The 27860-nt window shown below is 42.0% G+C and overlaps 1 protein-coding gene across 1 annotated transcript in view; it reads right to left on the reverse strand.

Moving 5' to 3' along the window:
- Window positions 1–2304: 2304 nt before the first annotated feature.
- PPP2R5A (protein phosphatase 2 regulatory subunit B'alpha) overlaps window positions 2305–27860 on the reverse strand; it is an 83856-nt gene continuing 58300 nt past the window's right edge. Inside the window, exons 6-13 of the mRNA XM_053309970.1 lie at window positions 23286–23345; window positions 14561–14669; window positions 13130–13183; window positions 10080–10130; window positions 6896–7015; window positions 6685–6812; window positions 5627–5728; window positions 2305–3662 (exon numbers count right to left, since the gene is read on the reverse strand). Of these exons, the coding sequence (XP_053165945.1) occupies window positions 3527–3662; window positions 5627–5728; window positions 6685–6812; window positions 6896–7015; window positions 10080–10130; window positions 13130–13183; window positions 14561–14669; window positions 23286–23345 (760 nt within the window). The 3' untranslated portion in view covers window positions 2305–3526. The remainder of the gene's footprint in view (window positions 3663–5626; window positions 5729–6684; window positions 6813–6895; window positions 7016–10079; window positions 10131–13129; window positions 13184–14560; window positions 14670–23285; window positions 23346–27860) is intronic.

Consider the following 27860-nt stretch of genomic DNA (forward strand, 5'->3'; position numbering starts at 1 on the left):
AGGTGCACCTGATTCTGTGAAGGATGAGACTACTGTGAAGCATGTCACAACTACCACTTTCTGTAGATGTGAAGCCATAACCACAGGATTGAAGAAGCACAGAACAGATTCTTGGACAACTGAACTTCATGCGGACCTCAGTGTACCAGAAGAGATACATCAGTAGTTACAATAATGTGAACTGTAGAACCAAAATGCTAGCTTTGCAAATTATTGTCATAATGTTGCTATTAGATTTCACTTACGTCCCAGTGCTAAACAAGCCAGAATTTTTATCCAGTAACATCCTAGTTTGTTTGTGGCATCTGCTTCTACCCTGCATCAGAAGATAATACTAATGCCTGATTAGAACTCTTTTACCAGAGTGGGACACTAAAACAAGGTACCAACTTAAAACTATCACAGCATGATTTGAGAACCAAGAGTGAATGCACATGGCAGTTACAAACCAGTGGCCCAGTTCAGACAACACGCTAATCCTCAGGAGAGGAGAGCTGGTCTTGTGGTAGCAAGCATGATTTGTCCCCATAGCTAAGCAGGGTCTGCCCTGGTTGCATATGAATGGGAGACTTGATGTGTGAGCACTGCAAGATATTCCCCTCGGGATGGAGCTGCTCTGGGAAGAGCAGAAGGTTTCAAGTTCCCTCCCTGGCTTCTCCAAGATAGGGCTGAGAGAGAGATTCCTGCCTGCAGCCTTGGAGAAGCCGCTGCCAATCTGTGAAGACAATACTGAGCTAGATAGACCAATGGTCTGAGTCAGTATATGGCAGTTTCCTATGTACAACTCACCTAACGTCAGCATTCCTCACTGTCAGAATGCAGGAAAATCCCACAACTGAGGTTCTGTTGCCACCTTCAAACCCAGGATTGAACCCTTGGTTTGAAGTTAGGTAGCTTGCTGAGTTCTGTTGACCCCATTGTGTCATTCACATGCAGCAACCACAAGCATGTCCCCTCATAACGGGCAATAGTTACTGGGCAAGTGACACACTCTGTGGCAGTGGGATTGCAAGTGGAGACAATACAACTGCAGGTGTCGTATGGTATGATTCTTGGCTTTCAAGGTTAATCTCAGGTAAACCTACCCTCCATTTTCACTGGTTGTTTGATTGGGCCCTGTATAGTTCAGGAATCATACTCCAAGCCTAAACTTGAATCAGAAATGTTATCCATTAGTGTGTGTTCAAGGCCAATCCTATTCTAAAGGCAAGTTACCTAGATAATTCCAAGAAACTAGTTTGAAATACTTGCAATAGTAAAAAACAAAAATGGCAAACTGCATTGTCAGTTTTATACACTTGTTCGCTTTCAGTTTAGAATCCCATTGTGTGCATTTAGCCAGGTACTAATTAGCTGGCAGCACAAAAATGTGGTTTCTCAAACAGAGCGATTTATCCTCAGCTTCTACCTCTGAAGTCTCACACTCACCATGAAGTTCAGCTCCCACATAAGAAAGGCCTCTTAAGAGACCAATTGCCTCAGAAGCATTCTTGATCAAATTTCACACGCCCAAAGTAAAAGAATAAAGCTTCTGGGGACAATAGATTTTGGAAGGTGAGGTGGGTTTGTGACAAGCTGTATTTAGGGTACCATTTGGAAGTTTCTGCATTGCCCCGATTTCTCTTCCAGACAATACACTAGATCAGAATTCCAAAAGCAACAGGCAGAGAGGGCAAAAATAATAATAAATGCAACAGGAGAGCTGGTCTGGAGCTTAACGGATCCACTTGAATGAAGAAAGCTACTATTCTGTATTAGACTCCTGCCACCTACTGATGAGGACTGGTTAAACATTGAGTCCTTGACAACTCAATTCATATGAAACATGACTGAAGCCCAATTGCCTCATGACACTAACATGAGTTGTCTGTTGCTATGCCCATATGAATCCATACTGCATATAAAGCCCATTTCCATAGATCTGTAAAAATGCAACAATGTGTTCAGTTCTTAACTAAAAAACATATGAACATATTACCTGCTTTCAACACTGTGTTTTAGGCAAAGATGTCAATAGAACAAGACTAATGACAAAGAATGCAGAATGTTTTTCTTCACATCTTAAATTCCCTATACGAAGGGTAATTTGAAAACTAGACCAGAGACTAATCTACATCCAATTTTTTTCCCCAATTTCTCTCCCTCTTAGTTTGACAGCAAATGTTTGATTTAGTCCTGCACTTTTAATGGCTTCAGCATTCATTAATGCTGCATTTGTCTGAACTCCTTTCTAGAGAACTCGTCAAAGTCAACCTTTTCTTCAGCATGGTTTTAACTACAAAGATGGTAATATACAGCACTACATACAAACATAAAGACTTTATTGAATGCTGCTCAATCCCTCAGTCTTTCAATACAAAAACCATTTTCCACACAATTGCAATTTAAGAGACTGGAATGGTACTCTGATGGAAAGATCTGCAAAAAAACCCCCCACCTGATCAAGTAAAAACAGACAAGACTTCTATAGTTAGCTTTTCCCATCATAAAGAACAAGCACACTGCATTCTCCTTAAAATGAAACAAGGAACTGTTTGTCACATAGATGGTTCATTCCTGGACAGGAATTGCACAACCCAAGCCACCAATCTTGCAGAATCCATTCTAATGAAAACTGCCATGCTATGCTCTGTTCTGCAACAGCTCCAGAGCTAAATTAGGAGCTTCGCTGACAGGCTCAAAAGGAAGCTCCATCCTCAGATATAGGATCTGTAGCATAACTACTGAATGCTCTACTAAAGGGGCAGATATGAAGGATAAGGGGGAGCAAGGCAACTGTTCAGTGGAAGTTGATGTGAAGTCTCCAATTGGGTACAGAATACATTTGTGCTGGATTGTGTTTTTAACCTGTGCTTTACTCCCCGCCCCATGGCTCTGTTCTCTGAACACTCTATGCAGCAATAGCTCTGAAATCTGTGGCAGTGTAATGGGCAGATACGAATCTCATCCCGATAAAGACAGAAGTCAGTTTACCTTGCAACCCAACCCTATGCGTATTTATTCAAAAGTAAACCTCAGAGTTCAATGGGGCTTACTCCCAAGTAGGCAAGCATAAGATTGCAGCCTTAGTTTCATTTGTACAGTTTCATACAGTACAGCTAGAAGTCTCTTCCAGAATCTCAGTCAAAGCCTGCAGTAATGTGAAAAGCACATGGAGGGGGGAGGGAAATGTAAATAGCTGACTTCTATGCCTATGTGCAACACAAAGAAAGGGGGGAAAATTCAAGTCATAATTTTTCACCACTCCCATAATTAAATCACACACATCATGGATGATAAAATTCATTTCTGTGAAATGTCAGAAGTGACAATATAGCAATGATTAGACAAATTTACAATATGCTGTGGTAAATAATGTCACATTCAATTATTGTATTTCAGTTCAAACACTTTCATTTACAATTTGCCAGAAGAAAAAAACAAATGGCCATTTCTAATATACTGATGAGGTTTCTCTTGAATTTTTTTACATATTTAAAAAAAAACCTGTATAAAAGGTTTGCCTCATAAACAGAGGCTGTCATTCTCAATTGGCACTTGTATCATTCTGTACATTTATCACGGAGGGTGTATTATTCTGCTGCTCAGCCAGGGCTCTTTTTAGCTTTAGCTCCTCCAGCTTCACCCACAGTTCTTCACGTTCTAGCTCTTTCTTTTTCTCTCTGCAGAAAAGCAAAACAGTTGTGTCATTGACCTCTGTGCACTACAACCAGTTTAACTGTGACACACGCCTTGGTGACCAACTGGTTTGCCCAAGCATGAGTTTATGCTCACAATGCCTACTTTACCCAAGGCATTCAGAAGTGGAGGTGAGAATATGCATACATTAAGAAATCTGTGAATATAAAGCAAACCCCGACCCTGACTGAGCACTTCATACTATTGTGTTTCAATACCTTTCTGAACTTTAGAAAGATATTTAACTAAGATATTTAAAGATATTTAAGATAATTTCTAATATTTAACTTGTATAGCAAAAGTAGCACCCCTTGGCTTCGTTTAAGTAAGGAACACAGTCAATCAAGTTAATGCATTCCAATTCTAAAGACTGCTGCTAGAATTGTTGCTTGTTTCAATCATGACCCTAAACTCAGATGCAAACAGTGTCCCAAGTGTGTAGGATTGCTCTCTTGCAGCTTTTGGTATGCTGCCTTTAAAAAAAGAAGAAGAAGAACCTGATCTGCAGCTAATGTGCAATGTTTTTTAGAGTAGGTCACATTAATTACCAATTACTGTCAACTTTACTACCATATATAAAAAGGTGCTGAGACTAGTTCTCATTAAAATAAAATAGATGTATTGCTTAAGGCCAGATATACCCAGGTTCAAAATCTCCACTCAGCCATGAAGCTCACTAGGCGAACCTGGGCCAGTCTCTCTCAACCTAACCTACCTTCCACAGGGTTGTTGAGAGGATAAAGTGGGAGTTGAGACAACTCTGCTTTGGCGATGGATACTTGGGGATATATTTAAACTATTTTGAGCACACACCATAGATTTCTAGAAGAAAAACTTTTTTCAAGCAAGATAATTCACTTCAGGAACTCATGCAGATCACACAAAAACTTGGAAACTCAAACAGGAAAAGGCTGTTTTCCTGCACAGATAAGTCACTATGGCTGTTCCTCTATAGATATGAATACAGGCTTGGTAACATTCACAGGTGTTTTTTATCCACTGTTAAGTTGCCTGAAAATGCTAATTGCCTCCTCAAGCATCTCCTAATGCTTTGTCTCTTTGTATAGATCAGGCATGACCAACTGACAGCCCACAGGCCACACCCAGCCCCACAGTTCAGAGGTAGTGCCTTGGACACTACTGCTGTCTTGGACACAAGGCATGACTTCAAGCAATTTGATTAGTACTGAAGGGTGAAATGTCCCAGAGGCCTCTGGAATATCACTCCATTCCAGGACTGAGGGGAAAGCATGACACTGTCCCAAAAGCAGCTCTGCTGCCAAAGTTTCCATCCAGCTCTCTTCTTAGCACTGAAGGAAAGAACAGCCCACAGGCACATATTCTGCTTTAATGCTGAGGGTTTGGGGAGGACAGAGGAGAGAATGAAGGGCCATATCAGGCCAAAAGTGGCCAGCACCCAAGCAGCTTGGCTATGGAGGATCTGGCCCTCCAGGCTGAAGAACTTGGCCATCCTTCACAAATTAACATTTGACAGATCAAATGTGATTAGAACAATACAATGGTTCTTTTTAGAAGGCAGGGTCTTTCTTTCTTTTTTTTAAAAAGATCAATGCACATTGTTCAGTATTGTGCTCAAGTACACTAAGTGCTTTGTGGAACACAAAACTGAACTGGTGTTCATCCAGAGGGCCTACAAATGTACCGTCAAACAGAAGCCCTAGCTAAGGACGAAAGTGAGGACAGGACTGGATGAAAGAGTACAAAGGCTACTTAGCAAAAGACTGCAGAAAATGCAAGGCTCCATAGAAGGAATGGACTTGAAGAGATTCTTCTAGGAAAGAAAAGGAACTGCTTGACATGGATAGTGGAGAGTGATCAACTTTACAAAAATTTGCAAATTTTTGTAGTTAGTACTGAAAACAACATTAATTCAGGAGGCTGCCTTCAGGCACATCCTACAAGGTCAAAGAAAGAAAAAAGTAAATACCTTTGTCTTTCTGCTTTATAAGAGCTTGTGAGTTCATCAAACAGTTTTCCATTCATCTCCATCAGTGTTTTCAGCACATTATACACCAATGCTACAATGGTTCTAAACAGAGGGGAAAGAGCACAATTAAGGGACATGACTGCCCTTTAATTCTGAATAGCTGACTCTCTTCATTATGTAGCCACTTTATGTAGTGCAGATAGCAAAGTAACACGAATGAGTTTTAAGCACAGATGTGCTCTCAAATACATGCAGCTTGAGTACTTCAAATGTGTGCATTGGGAATATTTGGTTCAGTCATTGCTTTGATTAATGAAGCTTTAAAGAAGCAGGAGGGTTCCATCTAATTCAACTACACCAATGGTTACTATAAGATTAAAATAGTCCTGAAGCCACAGGGCTGGTATGTGGAAGGCAAGGATTGTAATACGTCTATCAAAAGAGAGAATGCCATTTCCCACAAGTTAGCATAAAAATGGTGCAGACCAAATGCATATTGCACAACTGCAAGAAACTAGTCATTTTCCTAATCTCATGTACTTACAAGCATAGTTCAGAGCTAGCTTGCCTGAAGCCATATAAAGAACCAATAAAGGTTTTTGTGCTCTCTAAATTGGGACAGATTTGTCTACAACATTCAAATATGTAACTCTGAAGTTCTTCATGTTGCAAACATACAACACGAAAAAGCGCTCCTTCTCTAGTGCACTGGTGCAGTTAGTCTGGAAGTGCTGCTAGTCTGCTTCTCCTGCTGCATCAGTGGTGCCTCACCTTGAATGTCAGCCATTCTCTTGTTCACTTTCACACGTCTGTATCCAAAAACTTTAAATTGTCACTATTTAAGGGATCTCCAAGAGAACAGATACCATTCCATTCCACCATATAGACAATTCCATTATTTTAGGATAAAGTTTGACCTCCAGTATCACAACAGAAACTGCTGCCTTGAATTAAACTCTATACAAGTGCTACCCAACAAAAGATTTAAAGAGATTTAAGATGCTAATGGAAAACACATCTAAGGTTGCATCTAAGATTATCTGGTAAATAGTACATACGGATTCCAGTGTTCTTTGGAGATCTTGTATAAACTACCAAACATAATTGGTAGAATTGTATCAATGTTCTCCTCAATCAGACCAAGAATGTATTCATTATTCCAGAAGTACAAAGCCCTTTCTGCAACCTGCAATAGATGTTTCAGAATATCAGGACAATGAAGCTGAGTAGCATCAATTATAAATAAAAATTAAAAATGCCATGTTATACCTGAAAATGTGAACTTGACACACACTTGGCTATCTGTTTGAAGAGAGGCTCTTGTATTTTTTTGAACTGTGTTGGTTCTATTACATCCAGGATTTCTTCAATTTCACCTAAAAACATGACCTGTTATAAAGAAAAGCATTTAGGCAAAAAATGTTTGTACAAAAATACCATGATCTTAGTTGTGATACAAGTGGTCATATGAGAGATAAGTGTGGTAATAGAGCTGGGGTAATGAAGGGTACTTGAGAACCAGACATTTCTTCCAAGTCACTGAAATTCAACAGTCCACTATTGCCTCTTCCTGTGAGGGAGAATCTGTAGCAATCTGTCCACACCACTGGTTGCTCTCATCTCCTCCCCCAACTTTTCTGGGGAGAGAAGCATTTCCAGGCAAACAGGAGGTTTCCACCACAGCCTATGCTCATTATAACAGCCACTCTGTGAGAAATGGAGAAAATCTGGGTAGGGAACATGTATTCAAGGGAAGGTGATGGGGATTTTTAAAATATTATTATTTTAGACTGGCTTAGAGTACATTTTGATTAATTTCAAGATGCTGAACTTCTGCCTGCCATACAATGGATAAAGGTAATGGGTTGGGAGGTAGAGAAAGACAAAAAGGAGGCGACAAGCCTGTTTATATACACATTTCTACAGGACACATTGAACAGATTATTATTCACCAGTCAGAACAGACAATTTCTGCCAGCACTTGGAAATTATAATCATAAACTAGAAAAGTTAAAACAAAGCTGTAATCCTGAGCATGCTTACTTGAACGTCAACTCAATCAAAATCAATAGGACTTCTAGCAGAACTATACCCACCATTTCTCTTTCAGAAATCTAAGATGTGGGACAAAATTTGTCTATCCCTGAAATGCACTTTCCCTCTTGTGTTCCCTTACCCTCAATATTCTTCCTAGTGCTACCTTTGTTTTAAAGAATGTTGATGGGCCTGCTTCCATAAGCATTTGCACACACAAGTCCTAGTTCACATTAGAAGTTTATGTGCAGCATACAACTCTTTGCACTCTCCACCAAACGCATAACTGACACACCTAGTCCATATGTGAACCAGTGCTGAGCAGCAAAGGTATTTGTTAAGCACAAACATTCTGCGCCCTTTGAATACAGATTAAGATGACATGGTGAACTGGTGGCGTGCCAATGTGCTGATTCCTGGAGCACATACCAAAGCCCACCTTCCAGTGTTGAGATGGTTATGCCAACATTAGGTGTGTTGTCTGAACCCCACAATGTTAGCATATTCTGTCCAACTTATGGCCCAGAAGCTAACATCGGTAACCAAGAAGATGCAGATGCTTGGTTACAGAAGTCTGGTTCCAGTGCGTGCTCCAGGAACTAGCCCAAATTATTATTCAGAATAGTCAATACATTTAGCAGAATTACTAGAGACTAGACCCACAACTAAGATTTTGTAACAGCAAACTTCAAACGGGTGTAGCAAGCTGGGCAGTGGCCCAGGGACAAGCCTCCACTGGCCCTTTTCTCTAACCCCACCACCCTGTTGCTCAACCCACCCACCCCCAGGACAGCATTCTTCCTGCTTGCCACTGCCTCATTCTTTCCACTGACTGCAAAGGCCAGGCACGATCCACCCCACTGAATTCTTGTGGCCAGTGCTGAGAAAGAAAGCCTGCCAGGCACTTCACCCTCTTTAGCCCATGAAATGCTTGCTTCGCAGCAGCTGCATGAAAGGAAGCATCCAACCAAGGTGAAACAAGTGCTTCACAGGCTGGAGAGGGTGAGGGGGCTACCATGCTTGCGATCCCAGCCTCTGCCCCATGCTTCATGAGGGAAGCATGGGGGGGGGGAGGCAGCAGCACAGGAATAATGTTACTGTGATTACAGCAGCAGAGGGGGCAAGAGAAATGAGGGCAAGGGAGCAGGGTGACGAGGGGGCACCTAGGTTCCCTGCCTAGGGACACTTGTCCTCCCTTACTCCACTGTCCCTACATGTCTGACTTCAATACTGTTCAAGTATTCCCATACCAACAGGAGTAAACTACTTTATTAGAATAAAACCTGAAGGTAGATATGGTAACTGCAACATATCTACCATATTAGAGTAGATATAGTGGCCAACATCCTGTAATGCAGCATGGGTGCTATGTGGGAGGTACGTATGCTGCGGATGGGTTTGACGAACTCAACAGCGGCAATCACGGGGATGCAGGGGAATTTCGCCAATCTCCTCTTCCCCAGAAATACCCTTTGCTACATGCAAATATGTCCCTGAAAGCTGACATATTTTTGCAGCACAGGGCATTTCCAAGGGAAGGAGAGATCAGCAAAAATCAATTCCTCTGCACAAGTACCAGTGCTGTCTTCATTACTCTGGTGCTTCTTCATGCAACAACAGCCCCAGGTTAGTCAGGATGTCAGCCAGTAGCTGCAACAGAAGCTTCACAAAAATAGAACAAATTTAAAAATCATTCCCTCAACCATTTCTGATTTATCACTATACAATTAGGCTTATCTTGGGAATAGGGTACCTGAAGGAACCCCAGAGCACTTTTTCTTGCACCTTGGGGCAGTATACACAGACTTTCCAATTCCCTTAACAGCTAAGCATGCTGCCTTTTCAAGTGCTGGGAAAGGGGCAGGAAGAGAATAGAATTTATCTTTAACGTACCTGAGGCCTACGTGGATCCCTTCATGGACCCTGCACCCATGCTGGGAAATGATCATACCAAAGTGTGGACTTCACTGCCAAGAGTCTTCTTTTAGATATTCAAGTGAAATTTTACTTATTACCAATGCTACAATTGTGATACAATTGAGCCACACCACCCATTGAGGTCATCTGAGGAGGTCTGCCTCCAGTTACCACCGTTCATCTGGTGGCTACACAGAGATGGGCCATCTTGGTTACTGCCCCAAGATTGTGGAATGTGCTCCCTGTTGAGATACAATCCTCCCCATCTCTGGCAATTTTTAAAAAACATCTGAAAGCCCATCTTTTCACCCAAGTTTTCCCAGCTTTTTAAAATTGTGTTTTAATTTTATGGTTGATTTTAAATTGAGACGAAAGTTTGGGCAGTACAGAAGTTTGATAAATACATACATACATACATAAATTTTAAAAAATCGCTTTCAGACCCCTTGGTCTGTGTTAGATTATTCTTTTGTAACTCAAAATGCAGAAATGAATGACTGACCTCTTTTTGGCTGCATGTTTTTGGCCAAAATTTGAGCAATCCTCTGATAACCTAGATTATAAAAGTTAAAAACAAAGTCAGAACATATCCACAGAAATCAAGAATTCCATATTGAGTTGAGCACACAAAGACCAGATTTAATGATGGCTTACTACAATTATACTATTTTAGATCAATATATTATAACTGCAGTTATTCAGAAAGCTACACTTTTATTTCATCCATATCTCCTTTTTAAGAACTATAAAATTTCAGAATTACAATCCATAGGACCATCAGTGTATTTTTAAAATGATTATATGTCCCTCTTAGAATCAAACCTATTTTTCCACTGGAAAGCCAAATCTGTTTTCCTAGCTGTTTGAAGATGTTAGTTGGTTTCATTGGAAGCCAGTAACAAAATATTCACTGGCAGTATATTTAATATGAGGAAATACTGCATTTCCTCATATTATACTGCAAGTCAGGAGGAGTGAAAGGAGGATGGAAATAGTTTTGTTTCAGACATCATTAAATGAATAGTTCAGTTTTCTACATTCATACTCAAAGTGGTGTACAATAAGTTTAAAGATACAAACATTTAAAATACAGTATACAATTACATTACAACAATAGTCAACAATAAAAATCCAGCAGCAGTAACACAGAAGGCACAAACAGCAATAAGCAATACAATTAATATCAGTCAAATGTCCATTCTAAAAAGAAGTCTTGACCTGATAAGAGAAAGAGACCACAGAGGTTTTGTAGAAGTCCTATATACCTGGTAAAACCAAGGCAATCCAGTCTCAGTGTAGTCCTTATTAGCACTTTAGGTATTCAATTGAAATGGTTCCCACTGAGTGCCAGTGTCATCATACAGAAATTGACAATGCCAAGTCATATAGGACTTTCATCACAGAAATGTAAGGATAGACCAATGCCACTAAGTCCACAGAGCTATGGCCAACGGAGGCTTTCGGTTTAGTGCCAGAATTTCAAGCTATGGGCCACTTTAATTTCTTCATCCTAACACAAGCAAATTGACCTAGACTAAAGGGATATGGAAATCTTATCACTTCATTACTTTCAGCTTTGATCTGAGGAAGCGTCTTGCACGGCCCAAGAAACTGCAAGATAGACTCAGGTGAGACCATCACACTGATTCCTTTGCTTTCTTAGTCACATCCTTGTTTTCTAGATTTCCCCCCTCTAATTTGTAACTGAATGTAAAATTTGCTTCATTCCACATATGGTATCTTCTTGTAGGCTAGCAATTGCATATATAGCCTAGTCACACGTTTACACTTTTAGATTTTCTGCACTAACACGATTATGTTCTTTTAAAAACAAAATGACTGTTTTGGATGGAGTTACTTAATCTAGGCTGTTTGATTTGAGGCTGCCAAGCCTGAGGTCAAAGAGGTTTCTTGCTCAGAGAGGGGAGCTGGGCATCTTTAAGGATTTTTATTTATTTACTGTTGAATTTATATATACCACTTTTCATTAAGCGTCTCAAGGCAGTTTACAGCATAAATATTAAATGCAGTAATAAAACCTTTAAGAAATCTAAAATCTGGCTTTGAACTAGACAAGCAGATTTAATTCCTCCCAAAGGTATATTTGTATTAGGTATCCAGAATCGTCTGGCTGAAAAGGAATGCCAACTTCAGATAGGCCAAAAGACAGTTCTTATCTGAAGAACTGTTCCTCTGAGTTAAATTCAATAGAAAGAGCATTGAACATAGCTGGAGAAATTCACTGCATACTTGGAGGCAATTTGGTACCATATTCACACTTACTACAGGTACTGTCAGCCTAAGAGTGAAGAACTGCTTTTGCTACCTCATTTACTAACATTCTTTGCAAACCTTGAGGATCTCCTCATAATGTCAATTGTCAGCAGCCAAGGGAGGTGTCAACCCTCTGTTGTCTACTTTGCACTGATTATTTATGCAATTTGTATTTATTTCAGTTAGGTGCTTCACACACACCAGTGGAAAGGTGGAATACAGCCTAAACAAACATTTATTCATATGGGAAGGAGAAACATCTCAAATGCTAGAAACAGTTATACTAAGTCACCATTGTTTCACAGAAGTATTTAGCAGCAGTACAGTTAACATCCAAACAGCTTCCTATGTAATATGTTTATATTCAAGTGACTTGGGGAGTTTTACATAAAATGGTATGCAGTATGTAACAAATTAAAAAAAGAAAGAATTCTGATTTAGTAAGAAGGCAGCAGCTACAGAATCGAGGGAACAGCAAACAAAAAGATTGATTTAGGTTCTGCCAGCAGTTCTCTTGATATAATTTCCCATGCATTTATTGAATATGGGGAGCTGTACCTTCTGACCCCACCCTTGATATGTGCTTGGCACCACCACCCACCCTCGGTGTGAATTGGCTTTCATGAGAAAGGGGTCCTATTCACATATTCCAAGTGAGCAGGAACCTTGTATAATTTTGGACCCCACTCAAAGCCCCTTACTCATGCAAGCTGAATACACAGCTTCTGGGAGCATAACCAGCAGGTGCACTGACATCAGGGAGGCAAGGCCAGAAGGTGCAGTCCCACTGCTGCATTCAGCAAACACATGGGGGATAAGTTAATATAAGGGGCTTATATAATAGGGTTGACACACACTTTAGAGATAGTAGTGGAAAGCTTGTTTGATTATAGGCAAAGTACTCCAAGTCAAACAGATTAGAATATCTGTAACTTGTGTATTCTAGGCATTGCTCACCATTCAAAACAGATAAGCATCTTCCATCTGTTTCAAAAGGGCATGTCTCATTTAAATGTATAGTAGAGAAAAGCACTGTGCCTCTGTTTCCACAAAATACACATTTAGATTGCATGTGAATTATGGGTTCCTGTTGAAAAAATCTGAGTGCAGTTTGACAATCAGCAGAGGATCTGATAACATTCATACTATTAAGCTCCCAGCTAGGCTTCACTTGGTGGACATTTATATTAAAATGTCAGTATAACATGTATATATTAAAATATAGATATTAAAATGTAAGCACACCAAAATTTCAGAATGAACAAACAACTTACTTACCGGCTCTGTTAATGTCATATCTTTCTCCAGGAACTGAACAACACAATAGGCCAGCTAAAATAAAGGTGATATGTTTTAGCTTTTGGGGGTGGGGGGGGGAGGGAGCTTATCACAATGATAATACTTCCGTTTCCATTACTTCAAAGACATATTATCACATGTAATAGTTAAGCAACTCATCCAAAGTATTAAAACAAGGGAGACACACATCCCTATATCCCTCTAGCTAAAATACTATACATCAACACAGCAGACCACCTGGAATCAAGTCAGACCATGTATGCATATGTTCCCTACTCCTCCTCACATCAGGGAAGCATGAACAACTAACTGGAAGCATCCATTTAAAGAGGGCTTCTCACAGGTTCAGTGTAGAGAGCCTACATTCAAATAAGTAGAGGAACTCATGGTTTTGTCATTCACTTCATTCACAGATCAGGAGTATGTAATCTCAAAGACTGTCCCCAATGTCTCCCTAGAAACCACCTGAAGTGGATGGGGAAAGGAAGAGGTATCCAAAGATGTCTTAAGAGGGAAAATGTGAACATCATTGATATGCTATTACCATAGGACAAGATTTAGAATTTGTTGCCAGTTCTTCATATTCACTTGGAATATAGCCTTCAACATGGCCAACAAATAACAAGGTGTCTCAGGTAACACTTCCATAGCATAAAGCCTGGATAGTCAGAATTTTCATACCCAATGCAGCAGAGTATCTTAAATATAACCAATTCTATATTTATAACATTTTACAAGTTACATAACATCCCTGAAGGTTTTGCACTTGAGCGGTTCTATATTCAAGTAGCATCATAAATCTGGATTAATCTTCAGTTTTGGGGTATAAACTGCCCCTTAATGTTAAAAGCTTGATGTAACTCAGTATATTGACAGCAAAACACTAAGTAGCTAGCCCAGCTCTGAAGAACAGAAGGGAAGAGATATGACAGGGGCAGGAGCTGCCATTGGAATATATTAAATACAGAAGCCGCTTCAGATCCTAAGAGACAATAGAGAGTAAGCCTGACAAAAGGACAGAGAAAGGACATTCCAGTCCTTATTCATCTTCAGAGCCTTCAAGTGGCAAGTAGTTATTGTTTTACTGGTGAAGAATTTGCTCAGCTCTACAGCTCAACCAAAATTTAAAGTAAACTCAAAAATACAGATTGAGTTGATGAGGAAAAATATTTGTAATCAAGTATCTAGACACAGCTGGATCTTTTTGCTGATAAACATCACTTCAGCTGCATGGATTTTAAAAGCTTAAACAAACTGCAAACTGTGTCAGAAGTAGGAAGATGGGCAATGTCAAAAAGCATGCAATCATATCTCTGGTGTAATCCATTAACTCCAATCCATTTTGGGGGAAACAGCATTTAGAATTTCTGCATTTATTTAAAACAACTTGATTTCATCTGACAGACATACCTGTGCATGAAATAAAGCTAATCCCTTTGCAGTATGCATAGGGATAAGAACCTTCATAAGGAACTGTTTATGTTCTGCTTTCAATGGCAATGCAAACCCATTGATAATACTGAAAAACATAAGTTAGACAGGAAAGCTTATTTTGGTTTTGCAGGTTTAAAAGTGTACAGTATTAAAAGACCTAAATATACAACAAACATCTACACAATGCAGCACAAGCTGAAACCACATTTAAGATACAGATGCACTAAACTGGTAGTTTCTTTGGGTAGATTTCAATTTCAAATGTCTGGCCACACAAGGCCCTTTATAAATGTGAAGCACTACAAAACCAACTCTAGGTTCAGTTCCCCCCAGGACTATAATAATCTGTCAACACTTTTAACCCTGTTGCCAAAGATGGTGGTTATGAGATAGTAACCAAGGAGTTGATCAAGTTTGTTTCCCCATTTTGGCAATCTGATATGCAATTTGTAGCAGATTAAAACCTCTGTCTCATAGCAAACTGATGTGAGGAAAAGAAAATGCTGAATCATCCCTGGCAAGCTGCCTGGCTAGGCTTCTCCTAAAACTAATCTATATTTCCGGTAGAATTAAAATGCTGCCACCACCTCTCTTATCAACAGATCTTGAACCTCCCTGGGCTTGAGGTGGAATCCCAGGGAAAGCTCACTTAATTTTGCTAATGGACAAGTACAAAAATCTTCCACATGTACAGCTACATGTGGTGAGAAAACCGATAGCTGCTGAGCTCCTGAGGATGTGTTTGCACTAGAGAAATACTCCTCCTTCTACAGATTTAAAAACCCACTCTGAGAGGCTTAGAAAAAGTGAAAACAAAGCAAAACATAAAAAGAAAACTTATTCAAAAGGCTGCAAAGTAGGTTGTATCAAGCTTCAAGTAATAGGTTGCATTTAAGAACACTTAAATGGTTATAGAGTCTTTTTCAATTACTACAGACTGGTTCCATCTGAGGCTGTCTCAGCTTTTAGAAACAGTTAAAAATACTTAGTTACAAAAATAGGTTGTAACTTTATGCATGCTTAAATGTTTACAGAGGCTTTTGCAATGCCCTAGGTATGTTGAGCGTAGGCTAGTGTTTCTTATTTCAATTCCATTTCAGGTAAACTATAATTGCACAGTATCCAGAATATGCAGAGCATACACATATAAAGGAATAGAAGTTCCTAACACACAGTCTGACTAAACAAACTGTTCCCTATGCTAAATTCCCTTTCCCTTGAACTCACTCAATTCTTGATGAGAACCAAGCGTCCTACAATCCTTTCTTTCACGGATCTACAGAGTTATTCCATGAGAGAAATCTCCATGCTGGCTTCAATCATGAGGGAGCAAAACTCCATTGCCCCTCACTAAGCCCTTCCGCAACCACTTCTCTCCAACAAAGACCACCCTTCTTGTTGAGTGAATTCCCAGCAACAGCTCTCTAGGTCCCACCCATCTGGTGTACTGATTGGCTGCCCTAGAGTTCACCAGTGTGTCAGTCAAGACAAGGGTTCACTCCCTATTAACTCTTTAGGGGAAGGGGAGGCTGATCACCACCCAACTTAATACTCTTTATTCAGGGAACAATGGTTTTGACAGTTTAAAAAATTAATTCCATAGCAGAATTACAATACTGCAATCAATTTTGTACCAACTCAGGGCTGCTTCAAATATAATTTATTAACTACATCGGATGCACTACAGTATAAGAAAAAGCATATAAACTGCATAAAGGTCACTGTAAGACAAGAACAGAAGACCATGTTCAATGGCACTTGCTTCCTGCATGCGCACACAGTAAAACAGATGTATGTGACAAGAGAAATTATTTAGAAGCCTTTTCTTTTACAGGAGCACTGCTCGTGTAGACAGTGGCTGACATACCATGCAAGGGTACATCAGCCCAATAATGCTGCATGCACATAAGTGCACAAAAGCAAACACTGTACAAGTGATGTTACATAAAAGTATGACCACTGGAAAAAATGGGCTCATTCTTGTGTAACATCATTTGCACAATCTGCACAACTTGAGTGCATGTAATGTTACTGGGCTGACATACCCTAGTGTGGTATGTCAGCCAGTGGCTGAAAGTTTCAGAGTTCTCCTTTTTAGCTTACTTTCTTCAAAGAAAGAAAACTTTTGAGATCACCTGGCATTCTGTGCATGGTGTGTGGGTCCCTATCAACTTAGCAATGCCTGGACCAATAAGAACCAAATTGGGTACAGTTGTAGGGACACATAGAGAAATCTCAGTGTGGCATAGTTTGTGATGTCATCCACCCCAATTCAAGATGGTGGATGCATGAACATTTGAGGCACAAGTGGGCTAACTTGTGAACCACCTAACCAATTTGAACCAAATTTGCTACAGCTGTACGGACACATAGGGCTTAGGTTTGTAATGTCATTCACACATAAGGATGGCTCAAGGATGTATTTTGTAATGATGTCATTCACCCTGATACAAGATGGCGGATGTCTGAACAGTTGAAGCTGAAGTGGGCTAACTTGTGAGGATGGTAATTATCAATTAAGATTATAGTGAAAGGAAAGTAGGCAGATTAGTTCTTACCAGAACTTATTAATATTTTCAAGATGAGCTTTATTTTCCAAGTGATCTTTTCCAATTTAGTCAGTGCTATAGGTATTAAAGACCAGAAGCAGTTAAGATTTTTTCAATTTTACTTAAAAATAATGTTATTTTAGAATTTAACTGGGATAGCATTTGACCTGCAAGAAATCGTTTCAATATTGCCCTTGTCTACGGAAGGTCACGCAACTGGAGAACTCAACTATAATATAATACCTTGGAGAAAGACCGAGAATGCACTATATATTCAGGCAACTCAGTTCCCCAGTGTCATCTCACAGCCACAGCATCCCAGGGTGTCTTGACAGTTTGTTTATGGTGTTAATCATGTCAGGCAAGGCAAGCTGCCACTGTAGAGCTGTTATGGAACAATTCTGAGGTGCTTTGAGTCAATGAATTAGTGTATCAGCTAAATGCAACCAGAGGTATAAAAGTTGATGGGTCAGAGGCAAAAGTCACCATTCAGGATGCGAGAGTCTTGGTTTCTGTGTTAGAACATGTAATGGCTTAAATCCCATGGAAAGCAGGTCCTAATTAACAACAGAAGGCATGCTGAATCCTTCTTGTGCCCTCCATTTACCTCCCAACAGCTTCTCTCCCTAAGAGGCAGGGTAGGGGTCTGCAATGACCCACATGCCCCATTTGCTGTTAAAATTCCCCTTCCTACCTCTTTTTATATCAGGGCTACACAACTTTGGCTCTCCTGCGAATGCTGGCCTACAAGTCCCATCATCCTCAGTCACAGTGGCCAATAGTCAGGGATGGTGGGAGTTGTAGTCCTACATCTGCAGGAGAAAAACAGATTGCTCATCTATAACTTATGATCTGGTAGAGATCCATCAACATACATAATAATGGGGTACTGAGCCTATACAGGACCCTTGCGCTAGAATGCCGCAGCTCGTCATGGCAACTGAGCTCTGCCTCCACACCCACAGCATGTTATTTAAAGGTGGGTCAGCACCATGTTCCTCAGTTCTTGGATGACTGCAATGGAGGATAATCATCTATAGCAGGCGAGTTGGTCATTGGAAGAGAATTGCATGCACACTCAGAACGCACATAGCAGAACACTACGCAGAGGGGTGGTTCAGGAGGGTCTTCTGGATGTCAATGGAGCTCTACCAGATCATAAGTTACAGGTGAGCAACCTATTTATCTGGATTGAGATCAGTCAAGATCCATAGGAATGGGTGTTTAGCTAGCTCCCAATGGAGGAGCGTGCAGTAGTAGCTATTGTAACACCTGCTTTAAAATGCTTCTCCCGAAGATCGCCTCAGCAGCAGAACACACAACTATGGTGTAATACTTGATGAAAGGTAACTCAGCGGACCAAGTTGCTGCTTTACAGATGTCTATGAAGGTTACCCCTGATAAGTGTGCAGCTGATGAAGCATAGGCACAGGTAGAGTGGGCCTTGATTGCTTCAGGTGGTTTCACATTCTGTGACCTGTAGGTCAGCATAATGAGTTCAACCAACCATCTGGACATTCTTTGTCTGGAAATGCAGGAGCCTCTACCAGGGCCCCTGTAAGCTACAAAAAGGTGCTTGGTGGACCTAAAGTCCTTAGTACAGTCTTGGTAATATAAAAACACCCAACGAACGTATCGCACGTTCTAAAGGTATAGATGAGTCCCCGAAGAATAGAGGAAGAACAATATCTTGGTTAAGGTGGAAGTCAGACACCACCTTGGGCATAAAGTTATCTATCTACCTATCTATCTATCTATCTCGCCCAAACTTTCTTCTCTGGGCGGTTAACATAAAACAATTAAAACACATATAAAAAGTTAAAAACAATGCAACCATTAAAAATCAGCCATAAAAATTAAAAACAGTTTTTAAAAGCTGGGAAAGCTTGGGTGAAAAGATGGGTTTTCAGATGCTTTTAAAAAATTGCCAGAGATGGGGAGGATTGTATCTCAGCAGGGAGAGCATTCCACAATCTTGGGGAAGCAACCAAGAAGGCCCATCTCTGAGTAGCCACCAGACGAGTTGGCAGTAACTGGAGATGGACCTCCTCAGATGACCTCAATGAGCAGTGTGGCTCATAGTGAAGAAGTCGCTTTCTTAAATACCCAGGGCCTAAGTCATATAGGGATTTTTAAGTTATAACTAGCACTTTGTATTTTGCCCAGAAACTTACTGGCAGCCAGTGAAGCTTCATCAGCAGAGGAGTAATGTGGTCTCTCTGAGATGACCCAGAGACCAACCTGGCTGCCGCATTCTGAACCAACTGAAGTTTCCGGACTACATACAAAGGCAGCCCCACATAGAGCACATTACAGAAGTCAAGCCTGGAGGTTACCAACAAATGTACTACTGTTTTGAGGTCATTGATCTCGAGAAACGGGAGCAGCTGGGGTATCAGCCAAAGCTGATAGAAAGCACCTTTGGCCACCGCCTCAACCTGAGAAACCAAGGAGAGGTGTGGATCCAGAAGTACTCCCAGACTGCGAACCTGTTCCTTTTGGGGAGGTGCGACCCCATTTAGAACAGGTAGATCAAAATAATCTCTGGAGTTCTGAACCTGCACAAATAAGTACCTCCGTCTTATCTGGATTCAGCTTCAGTTTATTCTCCCTCATCCAGACCATTACTGCTTCCAGGCAGGCATTTAGAGAGGATATGCCAGCTCCTGAAGAAGTTGACATGGAGAAGTAGATCTGGTTATCATCAGCGTACTGGTAACACCCAGCTCCAAATCCCCTGATGATCTCTCACAGCAGTTTCATGTAGATGTTAAAAAGCACTGGAGAAAGTACAGAGCCTTGAGGGACACCATACCAAATGTAACACCGATTTTCAAGAAGGCATCCAGGGGTGATCCGGGAAATTACAGGCCAGTTAGCTTAACATCCGTTCCAGGCAAATTGATGGAAAGCATCCTCAAGGATAAAATTGTAAAGCACATAGACGAACAGGCCATGCTGGGAGTGAACCAGCATGGCTTCCGCAAAGGTAAATCTTGCCTCACAAACCTTTTGGAGTTCTTTGAGAGTGTCAACAAGTGTGTGGATCAAGGTGATCCAGTTGACATAGTATACCTGGACTTCCAAAAAGCTTTTGACAAAGTTCCTCATCAAAGACTCCTAAGAAGACCTCGCAGTCATGGGATAAGGGGACAAGTACATGTGTGGATTGCTAACTGGTTGAAAGACAGGAAACATAGGGTAGGTATAAATGGAGAGTTTTTGCAATGGAGGGAAGTAAGAAGTGGGGTCCCCCAGGGATCGGTACTGGGACCAGTGCTTTTTAATTTATTCATAAATGATCTAGAAGCAGGGGTAAGCAGCGAGGTGGCCAAATTTGCAGATGATACCAAACTCTCTCGGGTAGTGAAATCCCAAACGGATTGTAAGGAGCTCCAAAAGGATCTTTCCAAACTGGGGGAGTGGGCGACAAAGTGGCATATGTAAAGTGATGCACATTGGGACGAAGAACCCCAACTTCAAGTATATGCTGATGGGACCTGAGCTGTCGGTGACTGACCAGGAGAGGGATCTTGGGGGCCTGGTGGACAGCTTGTTGAAAGTGTTAACTCAATGTGCGGCAGCTGTAAAAAAAAAGGCCAATTCCATGCTAGGGATCATTAGGTAGGAAGGGGATTGAAAATAAAACTGCTAATATTGTAATGCCTTTATACAAAACTATGGTGCGGCCACACCTGGAGTACTGCGTAAAATTCTGGTCACCACATCTAAAAAAATGACACTGTAGAACTGGAAAAGGTGCAGAAGAGGGCAACCAAGATGATCAAGGGCCCAGAGCACCTTTCTTATGAGGCTAGGCTACAACACCTGGGGCTATTTAGTTTAGAAAAAAGATGACTACGGGGAGACCTGATAGAGGTCTATAAAATCATGCATGATGTGGAGAAAGTGGATAGAGAGAAACTCTTCTCCCTCTCCCATAACACTAGAACCAGGGGTCATCCCATGAAATTGATTGCCGGGAAATCTAGGACCAAACGGAAGTACTTTTTCACACAATGCATAATCAACTTGTGGAATTCTCTGCCACGAGATGTGGTGACAGCCAACAACCTGGGTGGCTTTAAGAGGGGTTTGAATACTTCATGGAGGAGAGGTCTATTGATGGCTACTAGTTGGAAGGCTATATGCCACCTCCAGCCTCGGGGGCAGGGTGCCTCTGGGTACCAGTTGTGGGGGAGTAACAGCAGGAGAGAGGGCATGCCCTCAACTCCTGCCTGTAGCTTCCAGCAGCATCTGGTGGGCCACTGTGCGAAATGGGATGCTGGACTAGATGGGCCTTGGGCCTGATCCAGCAGGGCTGTTCTTATGACGCACAAATCAAGAAGGTCCTTAGAGGGAAGCTTAGCATTACAGCCCTCGCACCTCTTAAAGCTCCGTTTTTCCTCAGCTAGAATGATAACCGAATAGCGTTGTCCAAAGTCCGTTCCAAAGGTCAAATTACACCAACTAGTCCAGAAGCCAAAATCAAATCAATAAACTGAAATAACAGTCATTTTGTTGTTGTTGTTCTTTTTAAAAACAGAGTAACTTGTGAAGAAAATTTGAAGAACTTTATCCAACGTGACAGACCAAGGTCTGAACATAATGGCGGTCAGAAAAGAACTGAGGAACATGGTCCCTGTTCACCTTTAAATAGAATTCTGTGGGTGTGGAGGCTGGGCTCAGTCACCATGACAAGCTGCAGAATTCTACCGTGAGGGTCCTGCGCAGGCGCAGTACCCCATTCTTATGAATCTCAATGGATCTTGATCCAAATCCAAAGTTGTGTGACCCCTAGGGTTGATAAAAAGTGTATTTTTTAAATAAATACAAAAATTAGATATTTTGTTTAAATCAGAATTTTTAATTTAAATTGAGTTTTATAAGCCCCTGGTGGCGCAGTGGTAAAACTGCTGCCCTGTAACCAGAAGGTTGCAAGTTCGATCCTGACCAAGGGCTCAAGGTTGACTCAGCCTTCCATCCTTCCGAGGTCGGTAAAATGAGTACCCAGAATGTTGGGGGGCAATATGCTAAATCATTGTAAACCGCTTAGAGAGCTTCCAGCTATAGAGCGGTATATAAATGTACTGTAAGTGCTATTGCTATTGCTATTTTAAAAAATTCATAAAGAACCTAGAGCAAAGATATCATCATGAATATTAATCATAACTTCTAATTATATCCTATCAATAATGTTAACAGCAGTATATGAGATAACAGACCTGGTCAATCCTATTCTGCAGGTGGTAAAATGCAGCAATCACACGTACGTGTTTGTGTGTGCGTGCGAGAGTGTGTATATACACACACACACACACACACACACACACACACACACACACAGTCAAGCCCTTGCTGTCCCCACCCACCTCTAAAAGTGCAAAGACAAAGAAGGTCAATGAATGGAGGATTGCGTGGGATGGAGCAGATTTGAGCAAGGAAGAGTCTGGATATTAATGCACAGGATAGGGGAGGGGAAGGAAATAGAAAGTGAAGCCAAAAGTGAACAAAACATATTCATGAAGTCCTGAGGAAACTTTTTCTGAGTGTATCCCTCCACTGTAGAAGGGAAACACATATCATGGCAAGAGGCTGTAAGTGACACCCTATTTGGGAATATTTTAATCAAGTTCCTGTACCTGTGGGTAAGAAAGGCATGTGCATGAAATGCAAACCGTGCAACGACGAAATGCAAGGCCTGGTTATCCAAATTAAACAGCATTATGCGAAGTGTGTACCTAGTGTACCTTCTAAAAATGAAACCTACATCTCTTAATATGTATTAGGTTATATTAGACAAGAATGTACTTTTATAGAAAGTGATGATTAAATAGAACCTTCCAGACTAGTAATTAAAATAATTAAAATTGTCCTTCGTGAAGCTATTTAAATCATGATTTAAATTGATTTGATTTAAATCAAATCAGCCCTGTGCAGCCCTGTTCTCTATAATCAGAAACACATATCTGATATAGTTTGTGTGTGTAAACTGCTGCCTTTTACACTCAGGAGGAAAAACAAAGCCCATCAAGCCTTTTACATGTTTACATCCAAATGTTTACATACCTCCCCCACGAAAGAAAACAAGGGAAAACATGAACACCTACACCCTCTACCCAGTTGGCTAATTACTGCAATAATAAACCTACCTTCCTAGTATCTCAAGTAGCTCAGCAACACCATTGAAATGTTCCGTTTCATATATAAACCTGTTAGGATACATTTGAAATTAATATACAAGCAAAATGAAAGCCAGTAAAACAAAAGTCTTCAACCATAACATTTACATTTAAGAGCTTCTTTCTTTGCCTGAATTCAAACCGTCATCACTTCAAACCTCAAGTGTGTTTAATAAAACAGTCAGTTCTATCTCAGGCTTCAAGTGCTACGGTGTAGGCAGAGGAGTGCATTGCAACAAGTGAAGCATCTGAAAGGATGCAAGAAGGACCACAGCTGCCATGTTCCACCTCATTTTCCTTGAGAAATAAGCAGAAATCATTTGCAAAACCTTTTCACTGTACAATGCTGCCCAACACTAGAGATAAACAGACAAGTTAGGGTTTATGGTATAGTAGCATCTAGTCATATTGTACTACACTGAGGGAAATAAGTATTTGATCCCCTGCTGATTAGGGGTGTGTCCGAACCGGTCTGGAAGCCATTGTAAAGGCCTCCGGACTTTCCAGACCGGTTCGGATCTGGCTGGTCCGGGTCCGGGTGGGGGGTTCCTTTAAGGGCGGGGAGGGTTTACTTACCCCCCCGCCACTTGCCCCCGTCCAGCGCGCGTATTTAATGTAATAATTGGGGCAGCAGGATACTTCCCTGCTGCCCCTTGTCCCTCTGCAATGCCGCCAGCTTTGACTCACAGTTTTGAAAAGTTATTACTGCTGCCCAGTGCCAATAATGAAGTTGAAGAAGAAGCCGGCCTCCACTTCGGCGCCTCTCCGCCCGGCGGCTCCCCCAGGAGCCGCCGCCGCCTCCCAGCAGCCACTGAGAGCGGCTCTGCCATGGAGGACGCGCCGCGGCAACCCTCACTTCTGGCTACCATGCGACTTTCCCCCACATACAGAGTGGCTGCATTCTGCCACTCTGTATGCGGGGGAAGTCGCATGGAAGCCGGAAGTGAGGGTTGCATCACTTCCGGCTTCCATGCGACTTCCCCCGCATACAGAGTGGCAGAATGCAGCCACTCTGTATGTGGGGGAAAGTCGCATGGTAGCCGGAAGTGAGGGTTGCCGCGGCGCGTCCTCCATGGCAGAGCCGCTCTCAGTGGCTGCTGGGAGGCGGCGGAGAGGCGCTGAAGTGGAGGCCAGCTTCTTCTTCAACTTCATTATTGGCACTGGGCAGCAGTAATTTATTTTCAAAACTGTGAGTCAAAGCTGGCGGCATTGCAGAGGGACAAGGGGCAGCAGGGAAGTATCCTGCTGCCCCAATTATTACATTAAATACGTGCGCTGGACGGGGGCAAGTGGCGGGGGGGTAAGTAAACCCTCCCCGCCCTTAAAGGAACCCACCCCACAGTGCCGGACCGCAGCTCTGCGGTTCCGTGCACACCCCTACTGCTGATTTTGTCCGTTTGCCCTCTGACACAGAAATGACCAGGCTATAATTGGAATGGTAGGTTTATTGTAGCTGTGAGAGACAGAATAACAACAAACAAACCCTCAAAAGCCCAGTGCCCAAAAGTCAGCGATGGATTTGCATTGTAGTGAGGGAAATAATTATTCGATCCCCTATCAACCAGCAAGATTTCAGGCGCCCAGGTGTCTTTTCACTATATGCAGATAACGAGCTGAGATGAGGAACACCCTCTGTAAGGGAGTGCTCCTAATCCCAGCTTGTTACAGTACCTGTATAAAAGACACCTGTCCATAGAAGCAAGCAATCACTCAGCTTCCAAACTCACCACCATGCCCAAGACCAAAGAGCTGTCGAAGGATGTCAGGGACAAGGTTGTAGACCTGCACAAGGCTGGACTGGGCTACAAGACTATCGCCAAGCAGCTTGGTGAGAAGGTGACTACAGTTGGCACAATAACTCGCAAATGGAAGAAACACAAAATAACTGTCAATCTCCCTCGGTCTGGGGCTCCATGCAAGATCTCACCTCATGGAGTTGCAATGATCATGAGAACGGTGACAAAGCAGCCCAGAACTACACGGGGGGAACTTGTCAATGATCTCAGGTCAGCTGGAACCATAGTCACCAAGAAAACAATTGGTAACACACTACGCCGTGAAGGACTGAAATCTTGCAGTGCCCGCAAGGTCCCCCTGCTCAAGGCAGCACATGTACAGGCCCGTCTGCAGTTTGCCAATGCACATCTGAATGATCCAGAGGAGAACTGGGCAAAAGTGTTGTGGTCAGATGAGACCAAAATCGAGCTCTTTGGCATCAACTCAACTCGCCGTGTGTGGTGAAGGAGGAATGCTGCCTATGAGCCCAAGAACACCATCCCCACCGTCAAACATGGAGGTGGACACATTATGCTTTGGGGGTGTTATTCTGCTAAGGACATCTTCACCGCATCGAAGGGACGATGGACGGGACCATGTACCGTCAGATCTTGGGTGAGCACCTCCTTCCCTCAGCCAGGGCATTGAGAATGGGTCGTGGATGGGTATTCCAGCATGACAATGACCCAAAACACACAGCCAAGGCAACAAAGGAGTGGCTCAAGAAGAAGCACATGAAGGTCCTGGAGTGGCCCAGCCAGTCTCCAGACCTTAATCCCATAGAAAATCTGTGGAGGGAGCTGAAGGTTCGGGTTGCCAAACATCAGCCTCAAAACCTTTCTGACTTGGAGAGGATCTGCAAAGAGGAGTGGGACAACATCCCTCCTGGGTTGTGTGCAAACCTGGTGGCCAACTGCAAGAAACGTCTGACCTCTGTGATTGCCAACAAGGGTTTTGCCACCAAGTACTAAGACATCTTTTGTGAAGGGATCGAATACTGTCTCACTACAATGCAAATCCATCGCTGACTTTTGGGCACTGGGCTTTTGAGGGTTTGTTTGTTGTTATTCTGTCTCTCACAGCTACAATAAACCTACCATTCCAATTATAGCCTGGTCATTTCTGTGTCAGAGGGCAAACGGACAAAATCAGCAGGGGATCAAATACTTATTTCACTCACTGTACATCCCTTTCATTCAGTTCAAGTGAAAGACTCTACATCAACCACATACTATTAATTTCCAAGATCTTTAAAAAAGAGAGAGCCATTCAATAGCTTAAAAAAAAATATAGAAGCATTCATAATGTCAGCACTAGAGGAACCACAGGTCCGCTATATCCCTCAGAATACTGTGTATACATACTTGTCATTTAGTATATCATCAACATGGGCAGACATAGCATGCTCTCTCTATTTCCTCAAAAGCTGCTTCCATGAATGAACATGAATTGCCCATGGATAGGGATGTGCATGGAACCGCCTGGCCTGGTTTGGTTAGAATCTGGACCAGTTTGGTCCGGCACCCCTTAGAACGCCCCCCCCCCGGTTCATTTTGGAGGGGTTTGTGAAGTTGCTGGGTTTTTTCCTTTAAACTTTTTTTTTTTTAATTCAGCCTGCCTCGCAGAAGCCATTTGCGCATGCGCGGCGGCAGGCAAAATGGCCGCTGCACCGAGCTACAGAGGCCCAAAGGGGTCAGGGTGGTGATTAACAAGGCCGGCGGGTGGAGGGGGAACCTTCACGGACCCCCCTGCAGGCTAGAGGAAGCCCTTGAAGGGGCTAAAGGTTAAGGGGGGGATCGCGAAGCCCCCAAAACGTCGAGGGGGTTTGGTCCGAGGTCGGACCGGAGGGGGGGGGTTTCTGTTCTACTCTGGAACCGTCAAACCAATTCGATGTAGAACGGAACCCCCTTCGAACTGTTCGCACATCCCTACCCATGGAGTGCCCCCATTAAAGGGAGCAGGACTGGCTGCCAGAACAAAGAAACAAGACCAACTATTCCACTGGTTTGGGGAGTCTAGACCTCAATCCTATGCTTTGTTGGCTTGCAACAAAGCATAGTAAAGCATGAAACTGGGCTATGCTATTTCAAGTGATAAGCACATATAAGAGTCCACAGTAAAAAAGAATTGCCTGAATTAGTGCAGCCTTTCTAAATGACAAGTATTTGCAAACTAGTTTCAGCTTCTTAAAAATACATCTTTCCTCAAAGACATACAGATGTCTACAGTGTTAGGTAAGCCCATGTCCACCACAAACAACTGTACCACAAGCACAACCTTGAACTGATGGATTTGTTAATACTAATATATTACACTTCAACATACTCCATTTCATTTTCTTCAAGGAAAAATGTATTTCATTATAATAGATGAGGTACATGTGAAAAACAGGAGTGGTGTATTTCAGGGAATCCTTTGGGAGGCATGATATCTGTGCTCTTTTTGCATAGACATGTTGAAATGCTTGTTTGCAGAAGCCAGACCATCCTGCATCAAGGGCAATGAACGAGTTGTGGCCCCATGACAAAAAAAGTATAGGGCTCTATTCCCACCCCTCTCACACATACACTCAAAAACACACAAAGCCACACACAAAGCCAATTTACTCTGTCCTATAGAACTTAATGGGTACAATTAATAACTGAACCACCTCCTATCTCTATAGGTCTATCTTGGCTTCATTTGTGTGTGTTGTTTTTTTAAGTGAGTGAGGTTTGCAAATTATCACTTGACTGGTCACCTGAGAGTGTAATTACTCCCAGTGACTGA

This window comes from Hemicordylus capensis, chromosome 1 (genome assembly GCF_027244095.1).
Source record: "Hemicordylus capensis ecotype Gifberg chromosome 1, rHemCap1.1.pri, whole genome shotgun sequence".
Lineage (NCBI taxonomy): Eukaryota > Metazoa > Chordata > Lepidosauria > Squamata > Cordylidae > Hemicordylus > Hemicordylus capensis.